We start from the raw sequence: 22,176 nt of genomic DNA on the forward strand, positions 1-22,176 counted from the left end.
GGAGGGTCCCGGGGCGCCGCGCCCCCGCCGCGATCCCTGCCCGCGCCCGGTGCGGCGGCCAGCTGACGCCGCCGGCTGCCGCGCCTCCTGCCGCCACTGTCGCAAAGCCCCCGGCCGCCGTGACTGACGGCAGGCAGAGGCAGCCGGCGTCGCCATGGAAACCGGGCGGCGGAGCGGCGCCGCGGCGGCTGCGTGGCGGCGGCGGGGGGGGCCGGGGAGGGGCGCACCGGGGCCGGGCCTTTCGGCGGGGCCGGGCCCTTTGGCGGGGCCGGGGCCGGGGCCGGGGGAGAGGCGCCGGGGCACGGCGAGCAGGGCCGGCGCGGCGGAGCGGGCGGGCTCTCCCCGGCCCCGGGCCGCTTCGGGCCCAGCTGAGGGGAGGGCGGCCCCGGCCCCTCGGGAGGGCTCAAGGCCAGAGGTCTCCGGGAGCTGCGAGGAACGACCTACACGCAGCAGCTGCTGCGGGGCTTCGGGAGTGGTAGCAGCAGTCAGGCAGCGTCCTGGAAATCCTCAAAACCTGCTGGTTTTGAGCGTGAAAAATGCTGTGTTCTGACGCCTGCTCGAGGTGGAATTTCTGCAAAAGCACCTGCGGGGCGTAGAAAGCCTGCTGATAACTTGTCAGCGATGATGCTGCAAAACGGGGTAGAGAAAGTTCTGGGTTTAACTCGTATTTTTGTTTATCCTGGAACGTGATTAATACAAACATTTCGCTAATCTATTTTTGTTTTTTTCCCCTTGCTGCTTCTGAGCATTTATGCCTCCTAATTCTTTCAGTCATCACATTCGCTTTGCTTCATAAAAAACGACAGTATCAGGAAACTGAAAAGAACTATGTCATTTCTGTCGTGAAAGAGATGCGTCATGCCCGTAATGTCACAGAAACTAGTCAATAACAAAACTAGGTCAATCTGTAAGTTCACACATTTTGAAGGAATTCCTACCCTACACATTTTCCAACTTTTAGGTGACATAAAGCAGAGACTTGGCGACTGCACCCTACATAAGCTGGGTTTGTTCTCTGGGCCTTGCTAGGGACCATGCTAGGAAGGTGTGGTAGGTTATTGACTATTTATTTTCTTTGCAACCCAAATGACATTTTTAGTGTTGGATTTTGTATGTGTTAATAGTTGGTTTTAGTTACATACAAATCATCAAAGATGCTGGTGCTAATGACAGTTCAGTGGTGGTTTTCTTTCTCCTATCAGCTCTTTACAGTGTACAATGCATCACAGCTGTTTAGGCCAGAACGGGAAAATTACTTCTGCAGTTGAAACTAGAGAGAACATTTTCTCTTGGCCAGAAGTAATTAAAATAGTGAAATGAGTTCACAACTTGCTTTACTATATGTTGGCACATAACACGTTATCTACGTGGGGACTCAGTATCAGATACATTCCATACCACCAGTTCCCTAAAGACAAAGCAACCCCGAATTTTTATTGCTGTTGAATTAGTAAGCAATTTCAGTTCGACTGTGGAATATAAAAGCACGGATAAACATTGTTACTGTGTTGGTATGTTTTTGATGATAAAAGTAATGCTGAGGCATATCAAGATAGCTGCATAGATAGGCAAATTACACACAGCCACGTGACCCCTGGCAAGTGAGTACGGACACCGTCGTCCAAGAGGAACAGATGCCTGTCTGTAGCAGCAGCCTATTTAGCATGTGAATTACTTTCATCTGGGAGACTGGAGATGCTCCAGTTGTCCTACAATAATGAATTCCTGAAGCCAACGTTGGTCCAAGTCATGTGGCATTATATCACAACAGGGGTAGGTTTTTTTGTCTTGCTCTCGTGTTTATAGAGAGATTGTTCTGAATCTCTCTAAATCTCTAAATTAGCTACTATAGAAGGCTGATTCTGAGTTACAGAAAGCATTAAGTTTTCTTACTGTGATAACAAAAACGTTAAACACTTTCATTTTGTTAAGTTTAAATGTTAATTACACAGTTTTACCTGTGTCACCAATGTATCCATTAATGAGCGGGCTCAGGGAAACCTTCTTTCCTGAAGGGGAACTTCTTTACCTGGCGGGTGGCCACAGACCAGGGCAGGTTTCCCGCAGAGGCCTCTATCCTTGGGGATGCTCGGAACAGCCTGGGCACGCCCGTGGCTGCCAGGGCCGGAGCAGCCTGCCCGCTGCTGCACCGCCTCGGTTCTATGCTGTTAGAGTACGCAACAAGCGCTAGCCGGCTGCGGACGCAGCAGACGATGCCTGCTGGCGAGGTGGGATGGGGTATTTTAACCACCAAGTGAGTTTCTTTGCTGATTTTGTACCTCTGACGCTAGCAGTCTTGGAGGCAGCTTCAGCAGCTGGTGTCAGTCAGAGCGCTCCTCTGCTCACCCTCCACAATCACAGCAGAGCAGCTAAGACCTACTTTCCTCTGCTTCAACTCTTGTTAACAGAAGACTCGCAGGAGAAAACACGGCTCATTTTTAATTCCACGTTTCTAGAACCAGTCCTTAGCCAATGCGCTGCCACGGGCCCCAGAGCAGGAAGGCCATGTGCAGGCTCTCCTCCCTGTTCCCGAGGAGGGGATGGCGTCTAGCCGCTCGCCAGCCCGGCCAGGCTCCGTCGCCGCTCCCCGCCGCAGTGCCCAACCCTCGTCCCGCCGGCGGGACCCGCGGCCGGGCTCCTGCCGCCTTTTTGTTCTCCTCAGCCGCCTCCCGCCCTGCCTTTCCCAGCCCAAGATGGCGCGGCGCACCTCCCGCCATTCGCCGCGCCTGCCCCTAGCTAAAATGGCTGACGGCCTGGCGGCGGCTTCACCCCTCCGCTCGCTGCCCTCTCCCAAGATGGCGGCGGCCGGGCGCGGCGCTGGCGAGCGGGCGCGCCCCCGCCCCGCCCTCAAGATGTCGGCCCGGCGGGCCCGGCTGGGAGCGGCGTGGCGGCCGCGCCTGCGCCCTGAGCCGAGCGGTGCATGCCGGGCGGCCCCGTCCCGCCGTGACGCTGCAGATAGCAGGCCGCCGCCGCCCCTCAGCGCGGGTCCGCCGCCGCCCGGCGAGGATGGTGGGCGTGAAGGTGATCGCGAACGACACCGAGTTCCAGCCCGAGCTCAGCGCTGCCGGTTCCCGCCTGGCCGTGGTGAAGTTCACCATGCGGGGGTGAGTGGGGGCGGGCTGCGGGCTGCCGGTTCCCTTCGCGGTGGGCCTGGCCCCGGACCCCCCCGCCCCGGGTCCCCCCGGCCCGGCCTCCTGAGGGGCGCGGAGGGCGGGGGCCGGGCCGGGCCCACCGGCAGACATCTGCTCGCCAGCTCCTTGCCGCTGCCGCCCTGGGCTGGGGCTGGGGAGGCTCCGGCACCGGGGGAGCCTCTGCGGGCCTTGGGGGCTTTCGGTATCTTTATTTATTTGGGAGCGAGGCGAGGCTTTCAGCTTGAGAAGTGCAGGCAGCTGGCAAAATGCTGGATTATGTCGGTCACCGGCCAGCTGCGGGGGTAAGAGCTGAGAGCTGATTGTTTCTTTAGTGCTGGCGACGCTCCCTGCCTGCGGTACATAAGCATAGTCCCAGCGTTGGAATGGTGTTTCCTATTCCTGGTGTAAAATTCACCTGTTTGCAGCTCAGCCAGCTTCCCCTGCCCTCTGAACCTGGCATTCTTAGGTGCTCCGAGGAGAGCAGGCACTACGCTGGCTTAAAATCCATTTGTGGATCAGGAAGCCACTGTTTAGAGAGGGATGCGTCATTCTTGGTTTCTGTTAAAAACATCTTCTGTCTTAATAAAACTTAGCGGGATCCTCATCCTTTTTGCCCAGGGCAAACGGTTGTCCTTTTTCCCCTACTCAGGGGGGGTTTGATATACGAGTGTGCTGTAATCTGGCTCCACTGGTGGCCAAAGGAAATCTCAGCAATTCGATTATTTGCAGTAATCTGCAGAATTGGGGAGAACAGCAATAGTGTTGGGGGTCCTGGGCTTCAAAGTGCACCTTATTATTGTCAAAAGTCCTAGCTTTTAGTACCTATACTCTTTTTCTTCATCTTTCCACCCCTTATGTAGATGTACAGCTGAACTATTTCGCTCCCGATGGCTGTTTGGAGCTCAAGGTTCTTCAGGTCTGATGTTGCGAAAGGTGTTATGCTCAGAAGAGGCCACAGGAATTACTAGCTGTGTGTCTGAATGGGTACTGAAAAAAGCATTGATACACATGCATCTGATGGCCAATTGCTGCTTCTTAGTTATGGGCTTGGGTGGTGGTTTGGTTTTTTTTTTAGGTAAGTCAAGTTCGCCCATAACTGCAGAGGTGTTGGTGAGCTTAGTAATACTGCGTACACGCGTGCCCAGGAAAACGTTCTGGTTACAGGCAGCCCAATAGGTTAGGTTCCAGTTAGATTAATGGCTTGGTGTCTTGGCGTATAAATATCTTTGAGTATGCCTCGCTAAGCTGCTGTGGATCCGTACCTTCTCTGTCAAGAGAGAATAGGAAAGGTGAAGCAGATCTCGTCCGTGCTGTTTTACAGCTATACGTGTTGGCAGATTCGTGTTGACAGAGCTCTCCGTTTTAGATATGGCCTATGTTGATGTGCTGTTGGAGGGAGTTTCCACTGGGGATTTTTGCTGTTTTGCTTTTTAATTGCTTCTTTCACGGTGAGCCGAGTTGTGAGAATATTCCTTTGCAGGAAGAGTTGCATCTGTACGCTTCATATATGCCAGCAAAGGTATAGCAATTAACAAATACATATTTTCAGCCCAGGCGATACAGTTAAGTCAGCAGAAGTCAGGTCTGTTCTGCCAGGGTCAAATAAGTATGGTAGTAACTGGTTACAGTTCTAGTAAGTGAGATTTATTGTAGTAAGAATTTTATGATTCCTGCTAAAGGTTTGATACATTATTACCGTTAAATATTTCAAGTCATACGTAGATTTTACTGTAGATACTATTTTTTCACAGGAGGTAACATGGAGTGCTAGCACCAGTTTTCTGTTAAGAGGGATGGGTTTTTTTACTGTTTCAGGAAAAGCAGGCAACTCTTTGCCCTCCCTTATGTCACTTTAGTTAGCAGGACTTTGGCTTGTGGTAAAACATGCTGGAGCTAAAGCCATTAGATGGAAAATAGGAAGTTAGTATTAATTAATAGGTGAAGCTAATCATGTGACATTGAAGCTGTCTGAGGAAGTGGGAATTAACACTTCATGATGTGTTTCTAAATGTCATTCTTAATTGTATCACCAGGATTGCTCACCATCTGTCAGCCAGGTAGGAAGGTTATTTTTACATGTACCAAGGATATCAGTAAGAACATGAATGTGCTAATTCTATTTGGGGCAGACGTTTTTCAAAAAAAGACTGAGCTAAGTTAAACTGTATGTTGTTTTCACAGATGTGGCCCTTGTTTGAGGATAGCCCCAGCTTTCAATGCTCTGAGTAACAAATATCCCCAGGCAACTTTTTTGGAAGTAGATGTGCATCAATGCCAGGTAGGTATTCAAAAACATATTCTTAGCTGTAAGAGAAAGAGCAGATAATGTAGTGAATGGGAAACTTGAAGAAAAACTGTTAGGACAGTATACTAAGAGTAGTGTCATGTGGCTGTTGATGTGTTTGGTGAATCACAAATAGCCATATTGTGAAATTCTCCAAAATTAGGATACGCACAAAGATGTGAACAAACAACACTTTCATTTAGAAAAGTATTCTTGCAGTTACCACTGTGATGTCCTTCATTTAAGCAGCGTACAGACAGTTTAGCAGTTCCTGCTGCTTGTGCTATTTAGATAACACCGTTAAGTGTAGAAGACAGCACCAGTATGAATTAAAAAGAGTAAGTCTTTACAAATAAATATTGGCGTATTTATTGAGCAAAATGAAAACTGCAATAAACTGATAGGATTAGCGGTTCTAGATTCCTCTCCAGTACTACTCAACCGTAGTTAACAGACAACGGTGTTGCAGGTGAGCCATTGATTGACTTAAGGGTTGTTAACAAAAATGAACAATGGTATGTTGAAAGGAAGTGTCTTGAATTACTGCAAATGATAATGGAGAGAGATGACCATCAAAGTGGTAACAGTGGTTGCAAATGACACTAAATTATGGAAAGTTTCGGAAAAACTGCTGTGGGTGCATAACAGGTATGATTACAGGTAGAAATCACATGGAATTCACCTTCTACAGCAGCTGGTTGCAATTTCTTGGCGTGCATCAGTGTGGCTTGGGAGTGGAAGGAATGCGGGTGTAAAGAAAGCTTGTGAAATAAAAGTGTTAAATTAAGCCATCCTCCACTTTCGAGAGCAAAGAAGTAATATGATTTTTATGGTGTACCAACAAATCTACTGACAATGTGAAGTCCATTCAAAGAATGCCCAAATGTGTAAAGGATTATGAGGATCTGAAGAATTTAAATTCACTTAAAATTGTTGTATGAGTTAAAGCTGTTTATAAAACAACAAATATTGTTTGTGATGTTTGAGGTGATGTAGCTTGATTAATATCTAGTGCATGCATTGTTATCTAGGTGAGGCAAGCTAATACTTCTGTCTAATATTTGTAATACTCTGTTAGGTAACACTTGTAACTAATTTATGCATTCTAGGGAACAGCTGCTACCAATAATATATCAGCAACGCCGACATTTCTGTTTTTCCGAAACAAAGTGCGAATCGACCAATATCAAGGAGCAGATGCTGTAGGTTTAGAAGAAAAAATTAAACAGCACCTGGAGAATGATCCTGGAAACAGTGAAGATACAGATATCCCAAAAGGATATGTATGCATCTCTTAAGATTTTTTTTTTTTTAAATGTTTGTGTAACTTGAATGTTTAAAAAAAATATCTGTTGCTTTCTAAACATACTCCAAGTGAAATAATACTACTTTAGGCAAAACTGCAAGTTCCCCATGGCTTTGAGAAGATCACTTGTCTGGGTTTCCTTTTTCAGGCAAAATTAAAAAATTAAGATGTACATATTTATTAAGTATGGTTATAGAATTGTAAAATGTTTTAAGAAAAATCTCCATGCATAGCCCTTAGTCATTAAAATAATGAATTTAATGTTTTATGATGAACTTCTTGCTGCAGCTGCTTATTTTGCTTCTTTCTTGTTCTCGGACATCCCAATCTGTCTTCCCAAAACATTTTTTAAAGTGTAAAAAATGTCTAACAATGTCTTTTCCCATGGACATGGTTGTCAAAAGCATTGAAAAGTTGCTCTAGTTTTTCCTTAAGAAACCCTCTCTGTTGTTTATGTGGTGGTAGATTCATTTGGGGTTTTCCTTTTTTCTTCTTGCTGCCTACCCTTTCTTTAATCCTCTTTATTTCATCTCTTAAAAAAAAAAAAGGGGGGGGGGAGATTCTGTTGCTAAAGGAATTAACCTTCATAACAGTTCAGCTCCATCTTCCTCTATAGCAGCTTGCCCTGAAAATAGGATGCCTTTGGAAGCGTCTTGTTAGATAGATGATATCTGATAATATATTTTCTTTTGCCTGATTGCTAATGTTTGCAAAAGCGGATGATACCACAAAGTGCTCTCTTTAGATTTCTTCTTGCCTGCAAAAGAATGACAAGGATATAAAAATATATAAAGTAAAAAAAAAAAAAAGTCACAGGAATACTTGGAAAAGATTATGTGCCTGGTCGGAGTGGCATACAAGAATTACTTCTTGCTGATTGTGAATTTGCTTTCAATTTAATGCTTAATGTGTATCACTTTGCTTCTGTAGGGGTGCTGCATATCACTCCAGTAACTGCTGATCAGGCATTCACAGACAATGTAAACTAAGTAAATAACTGGTAACTCTTTAGTGATTTGTAAGAAAGAAAAGTGAACATTTCTAAATATGTGTTCTCAGACTGAATGGTTTTTAAACTTTGCATCAAAATCTCTCGTAACTAAAACTTGGTTCTAACATTTTTTTCCAAAGGATTTAAAAATTGATGTTCATGAACAGGTTTTTCTTTATCATTGCATGATTTGCCCATGTCTTCTAGGTAAATGAAAACTTTGTAGGGATACTTGAATTTTTGGCCAAAATTCCAATAAGGGAGCAATCCACTTAGAAATATTGGTGCTCTCAGGAAATTATTTTCACCACGTTCCGCGTGTGTTCATGTTACCTCAAGGTGATTGTACGTTGCAAATGATAAGCCTATCTGATAGCTGTACTAACAAACACATGTAAATGAGAACTCTAATGTGACAGAACAGTTTCCTAGAGCTGTTGTCTTAGGTGGCATTCTCCCAGCAATCCTTGGTGTAATATTACTCCTTAAATGAGACTGTCTATTGTTCTACCAAAAGTATAAACACAGCTAGTTATGTGGTGTATTACATTTCACCTAAATCGTATGTTACAGTTCAGTGCTTAGCTAGCTGCTGTAGTGTGCACATTACTTAGCATTAGCAAATCTAATATGTTAAACTTGGCTGCAATGAGTATCTATAGAACCCCAAATTATGTTGTTAAATGCAAAATCAGGTTTTTTGGAGGTTAAGTATTTTAAATTCATAGCTAGCCGTATCCTATCAGGCAACTGTAAGCAGGGTGCAAATCCAGCTGAATATTTCTCATTTTAATAAACTGCTAGGGCACAGGTCGCTTGAATTTCGAGCAGTTCAGCTACTTGCTAACTGTTCCATGGCGTGCGTCACTCTTCACTTTGTATGTGAACGCTTACATTATAATTACTGTGAAATCCTCCATGGAACTGTGGGAATGTCAAAAGACAAAGGTTCAGCTTGTTAGCTTTGGAGTCCTAAACACACTGAAAATCATTCAAGTAGCGACTTCAGGTCTGCTTAGTGAAATTGGTTTTGAGGCGAACGCACCATCTTCTGTTAAAAGTTAATCTTGTAGGAGGTGGTGTCTTACCCCTATGAATCAAGCCCTGAGTACGTTCAGGGCTGTATGAGCCAAGCAGGAATTCCATTTGACCCGTAAGTGGTAGGCTGAAATGCTATTTTAGGATACGCTTGACCCAGACTGGATGGCCGTCGGCTCCGGGAAAGCATCCTCATCCTCTTGCGCAGCCGTGTGTTCCTTCTTGTTTCTTACCTTGTATCTGCTGAGCATGCAAGCTGCAAGCTAAGCCTTCATTTGGATGCTGGGAGGGGAAAAGTACTTTTTGCTTAGAATGACATAGTTGCAAGACCTAAGGGAAGTGGGATACGGGAAATGAGTTGTGTTCTCAGAGCAGCCTGTTTTCAGATTCTGTTTGTACAGTGAAGCTATTGCCTGAGTTGTAGTATGCAGTAATTTCCAAGCCAGTGTGTGCTTTTTTCCAAGGGTGGTACATTATTCTTTGGCACCTAATATATACCTTTAAGAAGGGGTTTTTGGGTTGTCAACCTAAAAGTTCCTTTACCTTTCTATGTCTGGACTATTCTGTGACTGTACACTGATCTTGAATTTGTACTGTTATGGTGCGAGATGTTGATACCCTGTCTGCAGGCCTTAGAATGTGAAATTCTTGATTTTTAGCCTGGCTTATTGTGCTTCGGTGGGACTTGGTTTACTTCAGTTGCAGGCAAAAATTTCTGGTTATCTGGAGATTGATACAGCTTATTCTGCCTTTGCAATAATACCACCTTTTAAATGGCTTGGAGCATGGATAGCGGTCTGCTTTAATCCAAGAATGCATATATGTTAAAGCTTTTAGTTGGAGCCTTTACAAAAGAGCTGAGCAGTAACGCAGACTGGTTCCTGGTGAACAGCATAGGTTCTGTTTTCTGTTGTTCTGTGTTTTTACCAAAGTATATGGAGAAAGTAGGAAAAGGTTTCATAAAGTTAATTTGTATACAGTGCTGAAAAAGAAGTAAAATAAGACTAGCTTTGCATATAAAGCCTGATAAGAACTACAGCGGTGTCCTTTTAATTTGTTCCGCAATACATAATATATTTTTGGGGAAGGCCCATTTCTGGGATTTTTTTTCTCTAAGTTGATCATGGTGCCAGTCTAATGTCAGTTTGTCTGTGTTGTGGTGTGACTTAGAATGCTGTAGTCTCACTTGTCAAAAGTGTATCTGAAAATGCTCCCAGTGCCCAGTTTCTTATTCTCAGAATGGCAAGCATGTGTTCCAGGGGTGCAGGACTTTGAATGGAGGGGAAAAATGTCATTCAGTTACGAACAGGATATGTCCGAGTACTACAGTATTCATAGCTTTAGTTTTGCCGTGTCTTCTGATAGAAACCCCTGAGGTTGTGTGTGTGTCTTGTTATTTTAATGTGTTGAATGAAGAATTTCATTCATTCCAATGCTTACTAATCCCAGGTGAGTTCATGGCACGCTTATCATGCACTCAGCAACGCTCTTGCTTTTGCTTTCAGATGGATTTAATGCCATTTATCAATAAAGCCGGCTGTGAATGTCTTAATGAGAGTGATGAGCACGGATTTGATAATTGTTTACGTAAGGACTCTACCTACTTGGAATCAGACTGTGACGAGCAGGTACAGTAGATATTTTTAAGTGAGATATTTTCAATGATGGTCTGGCCTGCAAGCATTTTTTTTTAAGAACTTGTCTACTTTATATTGTTATGGTAGTGTAGGTAGGAGTGGGAGATGGTAGTAGGTGTAAGTAAAATTAGTATACAAAGGTCATGGTAGCATTTCCAGTTTCACATCCCTTTATGTATGGAAAAAATTCCAAGGGGAGTAACATTTGCTGATATTTTAAAGTCACATACTAGTGTGTGTGTGTGTAATATAGTGAAGGTAAGCACTTAATTTTATTTCAAAGCTCAGACTTATTTCTAGTTGATTATTGTGCTACGTTTGTTTTTAAGAATGAAGAAAACAGTGGTTAACAGCAACTTTTTGTTTTCACAGCTGCTTATTACTGTAGCTTTTAGTCAACCTGTCAAGCTTTATTCTATGAAACTTCAGGGGCCAGATAATGGTGAGTGGAGTGTCTGTTTAATCATATCTTTGAAACCAAAGGTTTGCCCATGTTTAGCTGAATTTTCAAAAAATTACACTGTTGTCCCTGGAACCTTTTACCTTCTGAGAATCCCACAGCAGCTTCAGTAACTTTGTTGTAAATGGATTACATAACAAATTATCTCATTCATTTTTCACTGACCTTGTGCGTGTTTGGTATGACACAAATATAAATATTTATGGTAGTCTGATACGCTGCAAAGAGAAACTTACATTTAATTCAAGAATTAAGGCAAGAGCTACTGAAAGGTATAGCTTAGTTTTTATGGTAACTCAGTTTACATTATAAAATTAGCTAGAATGTTCAGGTGTTATGACACAGCAAAACTATTATTTCTAGACTTTTTATTAGATTTTTTTAATTCTGTCTCTGACATGTAGATGAATAGTACAACTTTGGATGCCCTTCAATATGCAGGGTGGTGATGTAGGATTGGCAGAGGAGATCCTAAAACTATAGAAGCTCATGCTGTCCTTGAGTGGTGCCTAGAGACTGTCATAAGCAAGGGCTTCTCAAGCAGCATTTTGGAAGTACATTTAAACAACGGAATCCCGCCTCTATGTTTTAACACAGGGCAAGGTCCAAAGTACATAAAAATCTTTATCAACCTTCCTCGATCTATGGATTTTGAAGAAGCAGAAAGAAGCGAACCAACTCAAGCCCTGGAGCTGACACCAGATGATATTAAAGAAGATGGTATTGTCCAGCTTCGCTATGTAAAATTTCAGAATGTTAACAGTGTAACTGTAAGTAGAGCTTCTGTTCTGAGGTCTGTGCAGGCTGAAAACTTCACAGGCTTTTAAAGTGCTGTGCATGTTTGTTGATTTCATTGTAAATGTTCTTAGTTTCCCTCTGCTGATTGTGTACTGTATGTTTATGCTAAAAGTATTTCAGGAATTTAAGGTGAGTCAAGGCCATGTGCATGCAATGTCTCTTTTGACCTGTATGAGACAGGAGGTTCGCTTTCACCTCTTCATGAGCTAGCGTGCTGTTTAACAGAACTTGCGTTTTTACTACCTACCTTCTTGAAAGGCATCTTGTCTTCATTTGAAGAGTTGAGGAGACAAGGAATCCAGTTTCTCAGTAATCTGATTGCAGAAGTGACAGATTTCTGAGTATCAGTGAAGTACTTGCAATGTCTTTAAACTCAGTACCTGCTCTCTGTGAGGGTTCTTAAATGCTGTAATCAAAGCACCTTTGTCTTTTAATGAGCTCTCTAATTCTCTTGCTGTAAGAGACTCCCCAGATTTCATGTAGGGTTTTTGACTCTTAAATGCAGGTGCGGTTTCTCCTCTTGCACTTTAAAAATGCAGGTTCTGGTGCAATATGTGCAATGACTAAATTGATGCTGGAGTTGCTATATGCTTGGCGTCATCCTGGTACTCCGCTAGCCTTGTTTCCCGCAGTATTGCATCGAGCTGTTTTTCCAGTATGACCCCTGAATTTTTTTCTGTGAAAATGCTTTTCATGGCCTGCATTGTGTGTTTGCAAATGTATGGACTTATAGTTGATTGAATTAAATTATATTTTACTGGGCTGGCAACAGAAATCACTAGCTTATTATGAGTTACAGGTAACTCCAAAACATTGATCCGCCCTCAATCTTTTCATCACACTTTTTCTTCTGTAAAAAGGTTTCTAGTAAATTTCTGAATTACTGTTGTTGGACTGCATTTTAGATCAGTCATCTGCTTTCATGTTTAGCAATGTTTTACTAGCAATTATTTTAAATGTAATGGGAGGCGAACCTAAGTAACTCCTTTTCATGTCTTATTTCTGTGGAGTTACCTTCGCGACCCATTTTATCCTCTCCCAAATGAAACGGAGATCGGTGACATAGGCTTATATTCTACAAAGCTCTGCTGACATGTACAGGTTATGTATTTATTATTTAATAAAATCCTGTGTCAGCTTTAGACAGGATGATGTGCAAACACCAGACAAGTGATAAGGTGATTAAATAGATGTTCTGTTTGTTTGCACTCTTTGCATGTGGGCACTGCAGTAGCACTCCCCTGGTTTCCTAGCTAAACCTGGATTCTGTATTTAAGACTTCCTAAAAATGAGATGGCCAGTCATCTTGTCCACCACCTGGCTTTTTGGTGCAGGTGATGAAGTTCTGCTTGCTTACATAGTCCTTCAGATAAAAATCTTCTATTTGGTTCCTGATCAACTGGAGGAGGCACAGTTGTCATATACACAAATTGTCCTGGTTTTCTGCCTTGTGTAATCAGAAATACTTATTGAACATTTCCGTGTCAGTATTAGCAAGTTCATACTTCATTTATAGATCACTGCTGGGTTTGTTAGTTAACTTAACTGTTGTTTATTATTATTAATTCTATACCCTGTAGTTTCTAATCCATATAATTCATCATATCTAAAGCTGTTTTTCCCCATTTGTTGTATGCTTCTCTTCATTACTGCTACTTCAGTGGCATTTGTTTTCTCTGTACTCGTTGAACTTTTTATAGCATTACTGACACAGAATCTCTGAACACATTGCAGTTTGTTTGACAAAAGGCAGTCCTTGACATGCTCTTCTGTTTCTTTGTCTGAAGAGTACTTTCTTTAGCATTTCAACCCTCACCTTCCGGATAGGAAAAGACATGGTCTTCCAAGTACAGTGAAGCCGTTTGGAGGGGTGATTGTACTAGTCTAGATAAGCAATCCGTCTTGCTTATCACGCACTTGCAAGCATCTGGTGTGGTCACAAAAAAACTTCTAAGTATGGGGCAAGCCTGCAGTGATGCATACCTTCCAGGTGGTCTGCGGCACAGGCAGTTTTGCAGGCAGAAAGGGCATCTTCAGAGATACGGGCTGTGGCTTGTGGAAAGGGCATCATGCGTGCTGTTCCTTGCCCACCTGTTGTCCTCCCTCTCCTTTTTTTCCTCTGCTCTCGATGCAGCTACTGGCTTGCTTCCTTATTCCTCCTTTCTCCATGCTGGCAATAAAGTGTGGAAAGATTCACAAACACCTCACTGCTCTTCTAACTCCAAGTTCCTTACCAATACTTCATGCAAAAAATTGTTCTTTCATTATGTCCACTTTAAAAACTGTAGTGGTTCCAGCAATAATTCCTTAGTTCATATTTCAAAAGAAGCTCGATATTTGTTTGCAACCCTAAAGTAACTTTATAGATCTAGTATTCATGCTGTAAAACGCACAATTGTGCAAGCTGTAATAGTAAACTACACATGAATAGTCTTAGGGGCTTCAGCAAGCATGGTTAAATTGATATTTAACTTCATTTCAAGTCAGATTCCGGTGAATAGTGAATTGTGACTTCTTAGATCCTGTTTTTGCTTGCTGAATGTGGTCTCAGGTCAGAAGTGGAAGCTGGGAAAATCCAAGCTGTGTGGGTTTTTAACAAATTACCAGGAAAATAATAGCATTCTACGTAATGATTATTTAAAGTAAGAGGACAGTAGCTTCTCTAAAGGTTATAGAGGCCTTTATAATTGGAAAAAGTGTTAATTTGGTTAGTTCAAAAATCTCGGGCACCTAATGTTTTTATGTATTAAATCAGGGATGGACAGTTGACCTTAACTCTTGTGTTTGGGTGTTTTTCTTTAGTTGTTTGTCCAATCCAATCATGGCGATGAAGAGACAACAAGAATTACGTACTTCACGTTTATTGGAACTCCAGTCCAAGCAACAAATATGAATGACTTCAAGCGAGTGAGTTCTTTCTTAAAAGCACTTTTGAATGTTTTAAACCTACTCAAAAATGGGTTGACAGAACAAATGCACTTGGCTGTTACCATGATTCCACGACTTAAGGTAGTTTTGGCATCCAGAAGAAAATGTGTAGCTGTATCTTGCAAATCTTTGGTCTTGCTTACAAGTTTTTGTTCATAAACTTTGTAAAAATAACTGATAAGAATGTATATATGAAAACTTGAGGGACTGTCAATTTATATACACTGTAGACAAAGCTGGGTTTTTTTAACAGCTGTGAGAGTTATGTCTTGATTTTGAAACTCTTTCTGATGGTGTTCAGGAGTAGAGAAGCAATTGCATGTACAAATTAAACAGACTCCTTGTGATTGACTTCTACTTTGAAGGATTTTTATTCACTGGGCAACATTAAGCTTGAGATCTGAAAAATATTTGGTCACAAGGTGACAAGGTTAAACATTAATTAAACATCTTTTTAAAGAGGAAATGAAGAAGCAAACCACTTGTTACAGTGTGACTTTAGACACAGTAGTGCTGAACAACAGGGCACTCTCAATTCTTGATTTTTTTTGAGAATGTGAAATGGGTTTGAAAGGATTGAAACTTTAAAGCTACTTACAACTTCTTCAAAATTTTTTTGAGTCTTTTTAAAATAAATGGCTTTAAAACTTTGTAGCCTTTGTAAAAGGGCAAATACTGCTGTAACACCTGCCTACGAACTACTGTGTAGGTGACCAATAACATTAAAAGCGCCACAAAATTTATTGTACAAATGACCTATAAACAAATGACCTATTCAGAAAGCTGCAAACACTAACACTCACCAACACATCACGTACTTGGAATTTTTAATGTCAAAACTTGATCTTAACTGCCACATGTAAAACTTACTATCTTTGCAGGTAATAATGAAGTTGTTAATTTGCTGCCTTTCGATGAATCTTGAAGTCATTGAAAAAGTTGTTCTAATGTACTGAAATTAACTGGATATCAATTTTAGACCTTCCTAATACAGCATTTCCAATTCTCCCAAAACTAAAATACGTTAATTGATTTACAGTCTGCTTACATTTTTTGTTTTATATGGGGTTTTTTTGTCAGTACTTATTAGGGCATCCCCTGCAATGAGTTGCACAATTACTCTTTCAACATTGTTAATCTGCAGCACTTTCTGTTATTGTTGTGAGGTGGATGGAACTCTGGCTCAATATTTGCGCTGTCCTGCTTTCAGTTCTCTTAAACTCTGTAAATTAGTTTTGCTTTCGAAAGTACTGAAAGTTTATTTTCCACAAGTGCACTCTTTAAACCTGACCTGATTGTTAGTGTGGTTTTTTTTTTTTTTTAAAAATTGATAATCCTGATTGGGGTGCACTTGGTAAGGCAATTCAGGTTTTTCTGTAGAATGTTACGTGGATTTGAGACTAGTGTTGAGCCTGCACAACATGTTTCCTACGGTATTTTGCATTGCGTGGACAAAATGTTAGTTTGGTGGACGCAGTACTGAAGTACTGCCTTAGCCTGAGACTGACTGCTGTAACATTCTGCACTCCAGTCAGCGTTTGTGTGGGGAGTGGGTATTTTAATTCACACGTGGCCTCACACAACCCTATAAAGGCGTTAAAACCAGCGTGGGTCTCCAGGCATCTCAGCCCTCTACAGTAGTTAGAGGGGATGTACAGATCTCCCTCGGTTCTAGATGCAGTGTGGATGCCTGGCAGCTGCTATATGGCCTGGTAAATACTGTGCCAGTTAACAGTTTTGGTTTCCTTAAAGTTTGCAGGTGAATGTCTTGGCACCATCAAGGAGTGTGCCTGTGTGTCTTGCGACATCCATTTAGATGGAAGGGGAAGGGGCGCGAGCTGACAAGACTGATATGCCAAACAGTCCCAGGGTGTTAGCATTGTGCTGGTACCGTCAGGATGTTAAGGAACTGGTCAGAATGGCCTTAAGTAGAGGAGCAGGCGTTACTGGGTTATGAAGTGGCTAATCCTGTCTTAACTCAGATACTCATCGACGCTATATGTAATCCTATTTTGCTTCCTGAACGTGTAGTTTTAATATTAGGCTGTTAAAATATTTCATCGTAACAAATGGGATGCGTAGTCTGGCAGAGTTGCAGTGCTTTTAAGAATTTTAGCTTTTGTTTCCCCTCTTCCAGTGATCCTGTCAGTTATGAAACGTTAATGTAGCGTTGGGCATTAATTATATTTAGGTTTGTAGATTAACTGGGAAGCCTTATTTTTCTTCTCATCCCCTTGAGTAGTTCCTCACAGGACTCCTCACTGCTTTCATCTGTCTCGCTCCCTCATCTCAGTCTGTCTCTACTGTTCATATTTCTCTTCTAATGATGATAGAAATAGTATTGCAATATTATTAACAAGATGGGGGAATGCTTTTTTCCCCCGAGTTTGAGACGTGTTTGTAAGAATCTGTTAAATATCTTATCTGAAGGGCTTGAATTAGGAAGTGGACATGAATGCGATCCCAGTCATGTTTTTATGATTGATCACATCACTGCTTAGTTGATTGTATGCATGTTCAGTTTCAAAGTAAAAAATAAAACAAACACGTTGGTTTGAATGACTGCTAAGGGTCAGACTAATGTATTTTGCTTCCCAGTTGGGGTGGGATCTGAATGCATGCTTTTAGTTTTAGCAACTTCTTGCTGAGCAGTTGGTTATTAAGGCGCATAGCTGCGGGTCCCATGTCCCTCAGACAGTTGAGGAAAACTCGTGTTTGCTCATGTGGTGCTCTGCTAACACCAACATGGCTGTGAGAAGAATCACCTCTTCTTGATCAGGGAGTCAGTTCGTGTGTTTAATAGAAATGAGGCATTGTTCCCAGTACTTACGCTGTTGAATAGAAAGCTGAAATTCATCTACTCTGGAAAAGATCAGAAGTACTACGCAGGTGTAGTTAAGTCGGCCCTTCATTAGTGATTTTGGCCTCAAGTTAGTTTGGACATACGTAGAATCACAGAACAGCCCAGGTCGGAAGGGATCTGAAAAGATCACCTGATCCAACCTTGCATGGGAAAGGGAGCGTAGAGGAGATTACCGAGCACCCTGTCCGGTTGCATCTTGAAAATGTCCAGCGATGGGGCCTCGGCCACGTCCCTGTGCAGGTTGTTCCAGTGATTGATTGGCCCCACTGTAAAAAATGTTCTTCCATGTTCTTGCATGTAGGTGGTATTGCTGGACTGAGTGAGTGAAGCTATAAAAGCTGCTTTCAGACTTGTTTTAGTATGTTGTGTGTATCCTGCTCCTTGCACAACCTGATTTTTATCCTCTGGGGAGGAGGGAAGTCTTTGGAGTGATGGAAAAGGGGGAGACCAAAGAAAAAATTTCTGCTTAGAGCTGACGGCAGCGTAGTGAGTTAAGCACAGAGAGTAGTGGGGCGAGGCCTGTGCTTTGCCTGTGTAAATGAAGAGGCCCTCAACAGCAGAGGACTAGGATGAATATTCACTTCCTATATGTATTTAATATATTCTGAAATGCTTTTGGAAAAGCTTGATTTAAAGGCATGTTCGCTTGTTTTAAAAAACTTTCTTAACACTTGAAGCGTTTATGCCACTGTTTCTTGGCCACGCAGGGTCTGACTTAAGGCATAGCTGATCATGCAAACTACTACAGCAGGCTGCATTTGAGGTGTAGTAGGCTGCATTTGAGGTGTAGTAGGCTGCATTTGAGGTGTAGTAGGCTGCATTTGAGGTGTAGTAGGCTGCATTTGAGGTGTAGTAGGCTGCATTTGAGACTTGCTTCTGATGCTCAAAGATGCTCAGTTGGACTGCTTTGCTGGGCGGGCAGCTAAAAGTGTAAAGGTGCAAGTTCTGCGGGTTTCTTAACTATAGATAGCTTAGAATTAGGGAGGTTCCTGTGAATCTTGTGGTGAACTTGTAAACATGCTTTTGTTTTTGGAAGAGCATGCAACCGTTGATGTCCAACATAGTTCTTGTTTATTTTTGGTATTAATGAATGAAACATACTGCTGCTCAGTTTTGAGGCTGGGATATTGATAGGTTGTGGGATGGTTGGGGTTTTTTGGTTTTTTTTTTTTTGTCCCCTCTTGAATGAAGGCTTTCTTTCTACTCAGAACTGCTTATTTGCACTATATGCTGCTCCTTTTTTTTTCTTGTAACATTTTGTTTGTTTTTCAGCTTAACTTCCCATTTCTAAAGAACTAAAAAGAAGAAATTAAAAAGTAATAATAAGATTGAAGTGGTCTTGCACTACTCCCTTCCTTGTTCCCTCTGCTCATCTAGCATCTCTTTCACCCTTTCCACAATCTCAGTATTGATGCAAGAGCCGCCTTCTCTGCACCTTCCACCATCAGGAAAAGCCTTCTCTACCTTCTGACTCACCAACTCATCTTTTCCTTCTACTCCCCGCTCCAAATCTTAACCTTAAACACTTCTCTCTACCTTTCAGTCTTCCCAAATTTCTGTCCCACTGTCATGCTGAACTCACATTTTAAAGGCATACCATATGGTACTTTAACAAATTATTTTCTGTAGTGAATTTTTCAGGCTGTATTGAATTGTGAAGCTGGTTGAGATGCAGCTTGTGAAATGCTCTACCAAGACTTGACTGTTTTTAAAATCTTAGTGGAGCTCAGTGTTCTTCTTTGTGGTGACCCTTCAGTAAGTAGTAGGCAAGCCAGAATGGGCTGCACAGTGCTACTCTCTACATTTCCTCTAGTGGCACTGAGCACCTGCTCAGGGGAGACACAGTGAGGAGATGGTGAGTGTTTGTACCTATGTGGCCTGGGTTCTCCAACAGCATCCTGCTAATTTTACTTGCCCGACCTCTTTATATATATTTAAACCAACCAACCAAACCCAACTCTGCTCCAGAAGGTTCAGTAATAAGGTGTTTCCGGTCCTACTCCTGTAATGAGCGATAGAGTTGGTTGTGTTTTTGTCACTGTCAGGCTCTGGACTGATGCTTGGGAAAAAGCCAAACGATTGAAAGCAGCGCCTGCTCCAAAGCCGTCATCTTTTGTGCGGGAATTACAGGCTGTACCCGCCACCTTAGAATGCGCTAGATGGCAGTTGTTTCTGTAGAAGGAAGGAAAATGGATCTACTTCTGAAAAAAGAATAATGACAGTTGTTTTGGTTTAAGTTTAAACAGCTCGTTTCCTTTTGGGAAGGTGGAGTGGGATGGTCAGAAAATAGGTTTCTTTTGACCTGTGATGACAAAATATCCATATTGGTGTGATTGATTTTCACAGATAATACACATGGGCGAGTTGTCAATTTCTGCCTCAGACTGGTATAGCAACATTTTTTGTTGATGTTCCACACTTGCTAACACCTAATCTTTAATCTTTTAACTGTGGTTTTTCTTTTTTCTTTCTTTCTTTTTTTCTTTTTTTTTTTTGCTTGATCTGTGTGTGAACACAGTTTGGTGCTTTGGAAACACACAAAAAATAAATGTTGCTTCTTGACAAATTTAACTTTTTTTTTTAACTTGATTAATTGGATCTTAATGCAAGTGATTGGGCTTCTGATTACTTTTTTTTTTTCTTCTTTGCTCATGTTGTCAGATTGGGATTTTCCTGACCTTAAGCATTAGGTTGAATTTACAGCTTGGTGAAATGCTCCTGGTCAAGGGTTCCTTGGAGCTGAAACGGTCTTTAAAAGTACTTTTCATCAGTGGATCTCAATTACTTTGTGATAGTGATAACTCTGGATAGTGAAGCTCCCTCCTTGAAGTTTGACAAGAAATGGAAAAAAGGAGAAGGATCAGGAAGAATACTTCCAATGGGTCCATGAGGCTTCCCTAGTTCAGGGCTGTGGGTGGTTTGGGTTTGGGTTTTTTGTTTCTGGGGTTCCCCCCCCCCCCCCCCCCAGTTCTATATTTCACTATTGACTCTGTGAATCTTGTTTGGTCTATTGTCACTTAACTGCAGAGCTGATCAATACCTAACGCATTTGCTATAGCGGTCAATTGGTTAGAGTACAAGAAAGGTTTTACTCCTTTGTTTTCAGCATTATTACGAGCAGTAATGGGAAATTCCGTGCTCCATTAGTGTAATCTTCAGATCTCTGTTCATGTGAATTCTGACTACACCTTGTCAGAGCCGTAAGTGCTGCTCTCTAGTTAGATGGAAATGAGTTGGGAATTGGTGCCTTGCACAAGCTCCCTGCTGCAGTTTGAAGCCTTAAACTTTAAGACTGACTTTCTTTTTATTTTGGTTTGGCTTACAAATGGATATTTTTTTCCAAGGGTCTGCAAGAGCACTAGAATTATGTCTGAATCTTTTCAGAAAAGTGACTAAAATGGCATCGTTTTCTGCTCTCAGGATTTTGTGTTCAGTTATCTTAACGAAGGGGACTGGATACCCTTCTGCAGTGAACTCCGCTAACTCTAAACCCGCACAGCAGTGTATAAAGTGCTGGAGTCGCACTTGCTGTTGGCTGGCAAATCGACTCGCCAAGGTCTGGTGGCAGTGGTGATCTTTTCAGAAAAGGGAAGCACTAAGCTGACTCTGATTCCAGGTGGAGTTTGCAGAATTGGAGATTGGAAGGAGGCTTGGTAAGGAATAATGTTTTGACAAGGAATAACTGACAATCAGGTGACTGCTGGATTTCTTTATAGGTTTGAGCTTCATTATAAGGTAGATGTTCTCAGTGAGGTACATGGCAAGGATGCCAAGGAAAATGAACAAACTTACATTTGAGCACCCAGTGGTTCTCTTCCCGCTATAATATTTTTATATAATGTATTAAGGTTGAATGCTTGGTATATAACACGTATTTTTAAGTGTGGTCTGTTCTGTTGCAGTTACTGTTGTCTTATTCTTACCAAAATGAGACTGATGCTTTGCTGTCTGTATGAGTACTAAAGATAGGGTTTCCTGTGTGTCTTGCATCCGTCTTAACCCTTCAGAGGGATTCATAGCTTCTGCAAGTGCTAGAATAATGCATGCTTAAATGCATTAAGTTAGTTGAAAACTCAGTTGCACTTGTTTCTTTTGAGACTTACTTTAAAAAATACTTGGCAGGACTTTTTTGGTTAAATATTATTTCTGTTTTTTTCCTCCTATCAGGTAGTTGGCAAAAAAGGAGAGAGCCACTAGGACGCAAAAGACACTGGAAGGCCTTATTGCAATCAAAGAGATCTTCACTTTTATCTACAACTCCTGGATAATTGCTTGACCGTAACCAGAGACTGTCAATCTGTTTCATTTAATGCCATTACCAATAAATCATTGCTTTTGTTGAGATGGAGTTTCCTTAGTGTGTTTCTGTTGTAATCCTCGTACATGTATTTGTAAATAAAATTCATTACTTTTGCCAAGTTTAATTTTGTTATTCTAGTAACTGTGGCTCTTCCTTTGTTCCATTTAAACTTCAAAACTCGACTGGCTTATCTTCAGAAACAGAAGACGTAATGTAGCTTGCCTTTGTTCAGAGAGTTTGAAATGTCAAATATAAGTAAAACATGGATGGCCACTGAAGGCCATCTAAAAATAAAATCCGAGCTACTTTGTTATAAGACCGAGTGAACTTAGGATCATTGTTCCCACAAAATACAGATACTTCTCAGATAGGAATAACTTCACCTGTTTTGCAAACTTCCATTTTTCTCCCCACCTCAAAAAGCACCAGAGGAGGAGGAA

At 42.0% G+C, this 22,176-nt stretch overlaps 1 protein-coding gene across 2 annotated transcripts; it reads left to right on the forward strand.

The window, feature by feature from the left end:
• The first annotated feature begins 2,997 nt into the window (after positions 1–2,997).
• Positions 2,998–21,778, forward strand: TXNL1 (thioredoxin like 1). Of its 2 annotated transcripts, XR_012831879.1 has the most exons (9): positions 2,998–3,104; positions 5,313–5,409; positions 6,525–6,698; positions 10,256–10,378; positions 10,760–10,829; positions 11,445–11,617; positions 14,448–14,552; positions 20,857–21,089; positions 21,604–21,643. XR_012831879.1 is itself a non-coding variant. In XM_075727209.1 (8 exons), exons 1-8 carry the CDS (start codon positions 3,007–3,009, stop codon positions 21,631–21,633), a joined length of 870 nt encoding a protein of 289 aa, XP_075583324.1. In that variant the 5' UTR covers positions 2,998–3,006; the 3' UTR covers positions 21,634–21,778. The 2 variants fall into 2 exon arrangements, 1 of the variants encoding a protein (XP_075583324.1); XM_075727209.1 differs by lacking the exon at positions 20,857–21,089 and having other exon boundaries at positions 21,604–21,778.
• The last annotated feature ends 398 nt before the right edge of the window (positions 21,779–22,176 follow it).

Source organism: Pelecanus crispus, chromosome Z, assembly GCF_030463565.1.
Source record: "Pelecanus crispus isolate bPelCri1 chromosome Z, bPelCri1.pri, whole genome shotgun sequence".
NCBI classification, from domain to species: Eukaryota; Metazoa; Chordata; class Aves; order Pelecaniformes; family Pelecanidae; genus Pelecanus; species Pelecanus crispus.

Bases quoted from the DNA above. Each gene is read 5' to 3' on its own strand.
- TXNL1 (XM_075727209.1), top strand. From the start codon at position 3,007: ATGGTGGGCGTGAAGGTGATCGCGAACGACACCGAGTTCCAGCCCGAG. The intron at 10,830-11,444 runs GTGAGTGGAGTG...GTTTTAACACAG, and splicing joins ACTTCAGGGGCCAGATAATG to GGCAAGGTCCAAAGTACATA. The intron at 11,618-14,447 runs GTAAGTAGAGCT...GTTTTTCTTTAG, and splicing joins AGAATGTTAACAGTGTAACT to TTGTTTGTCCAATCCAATCA.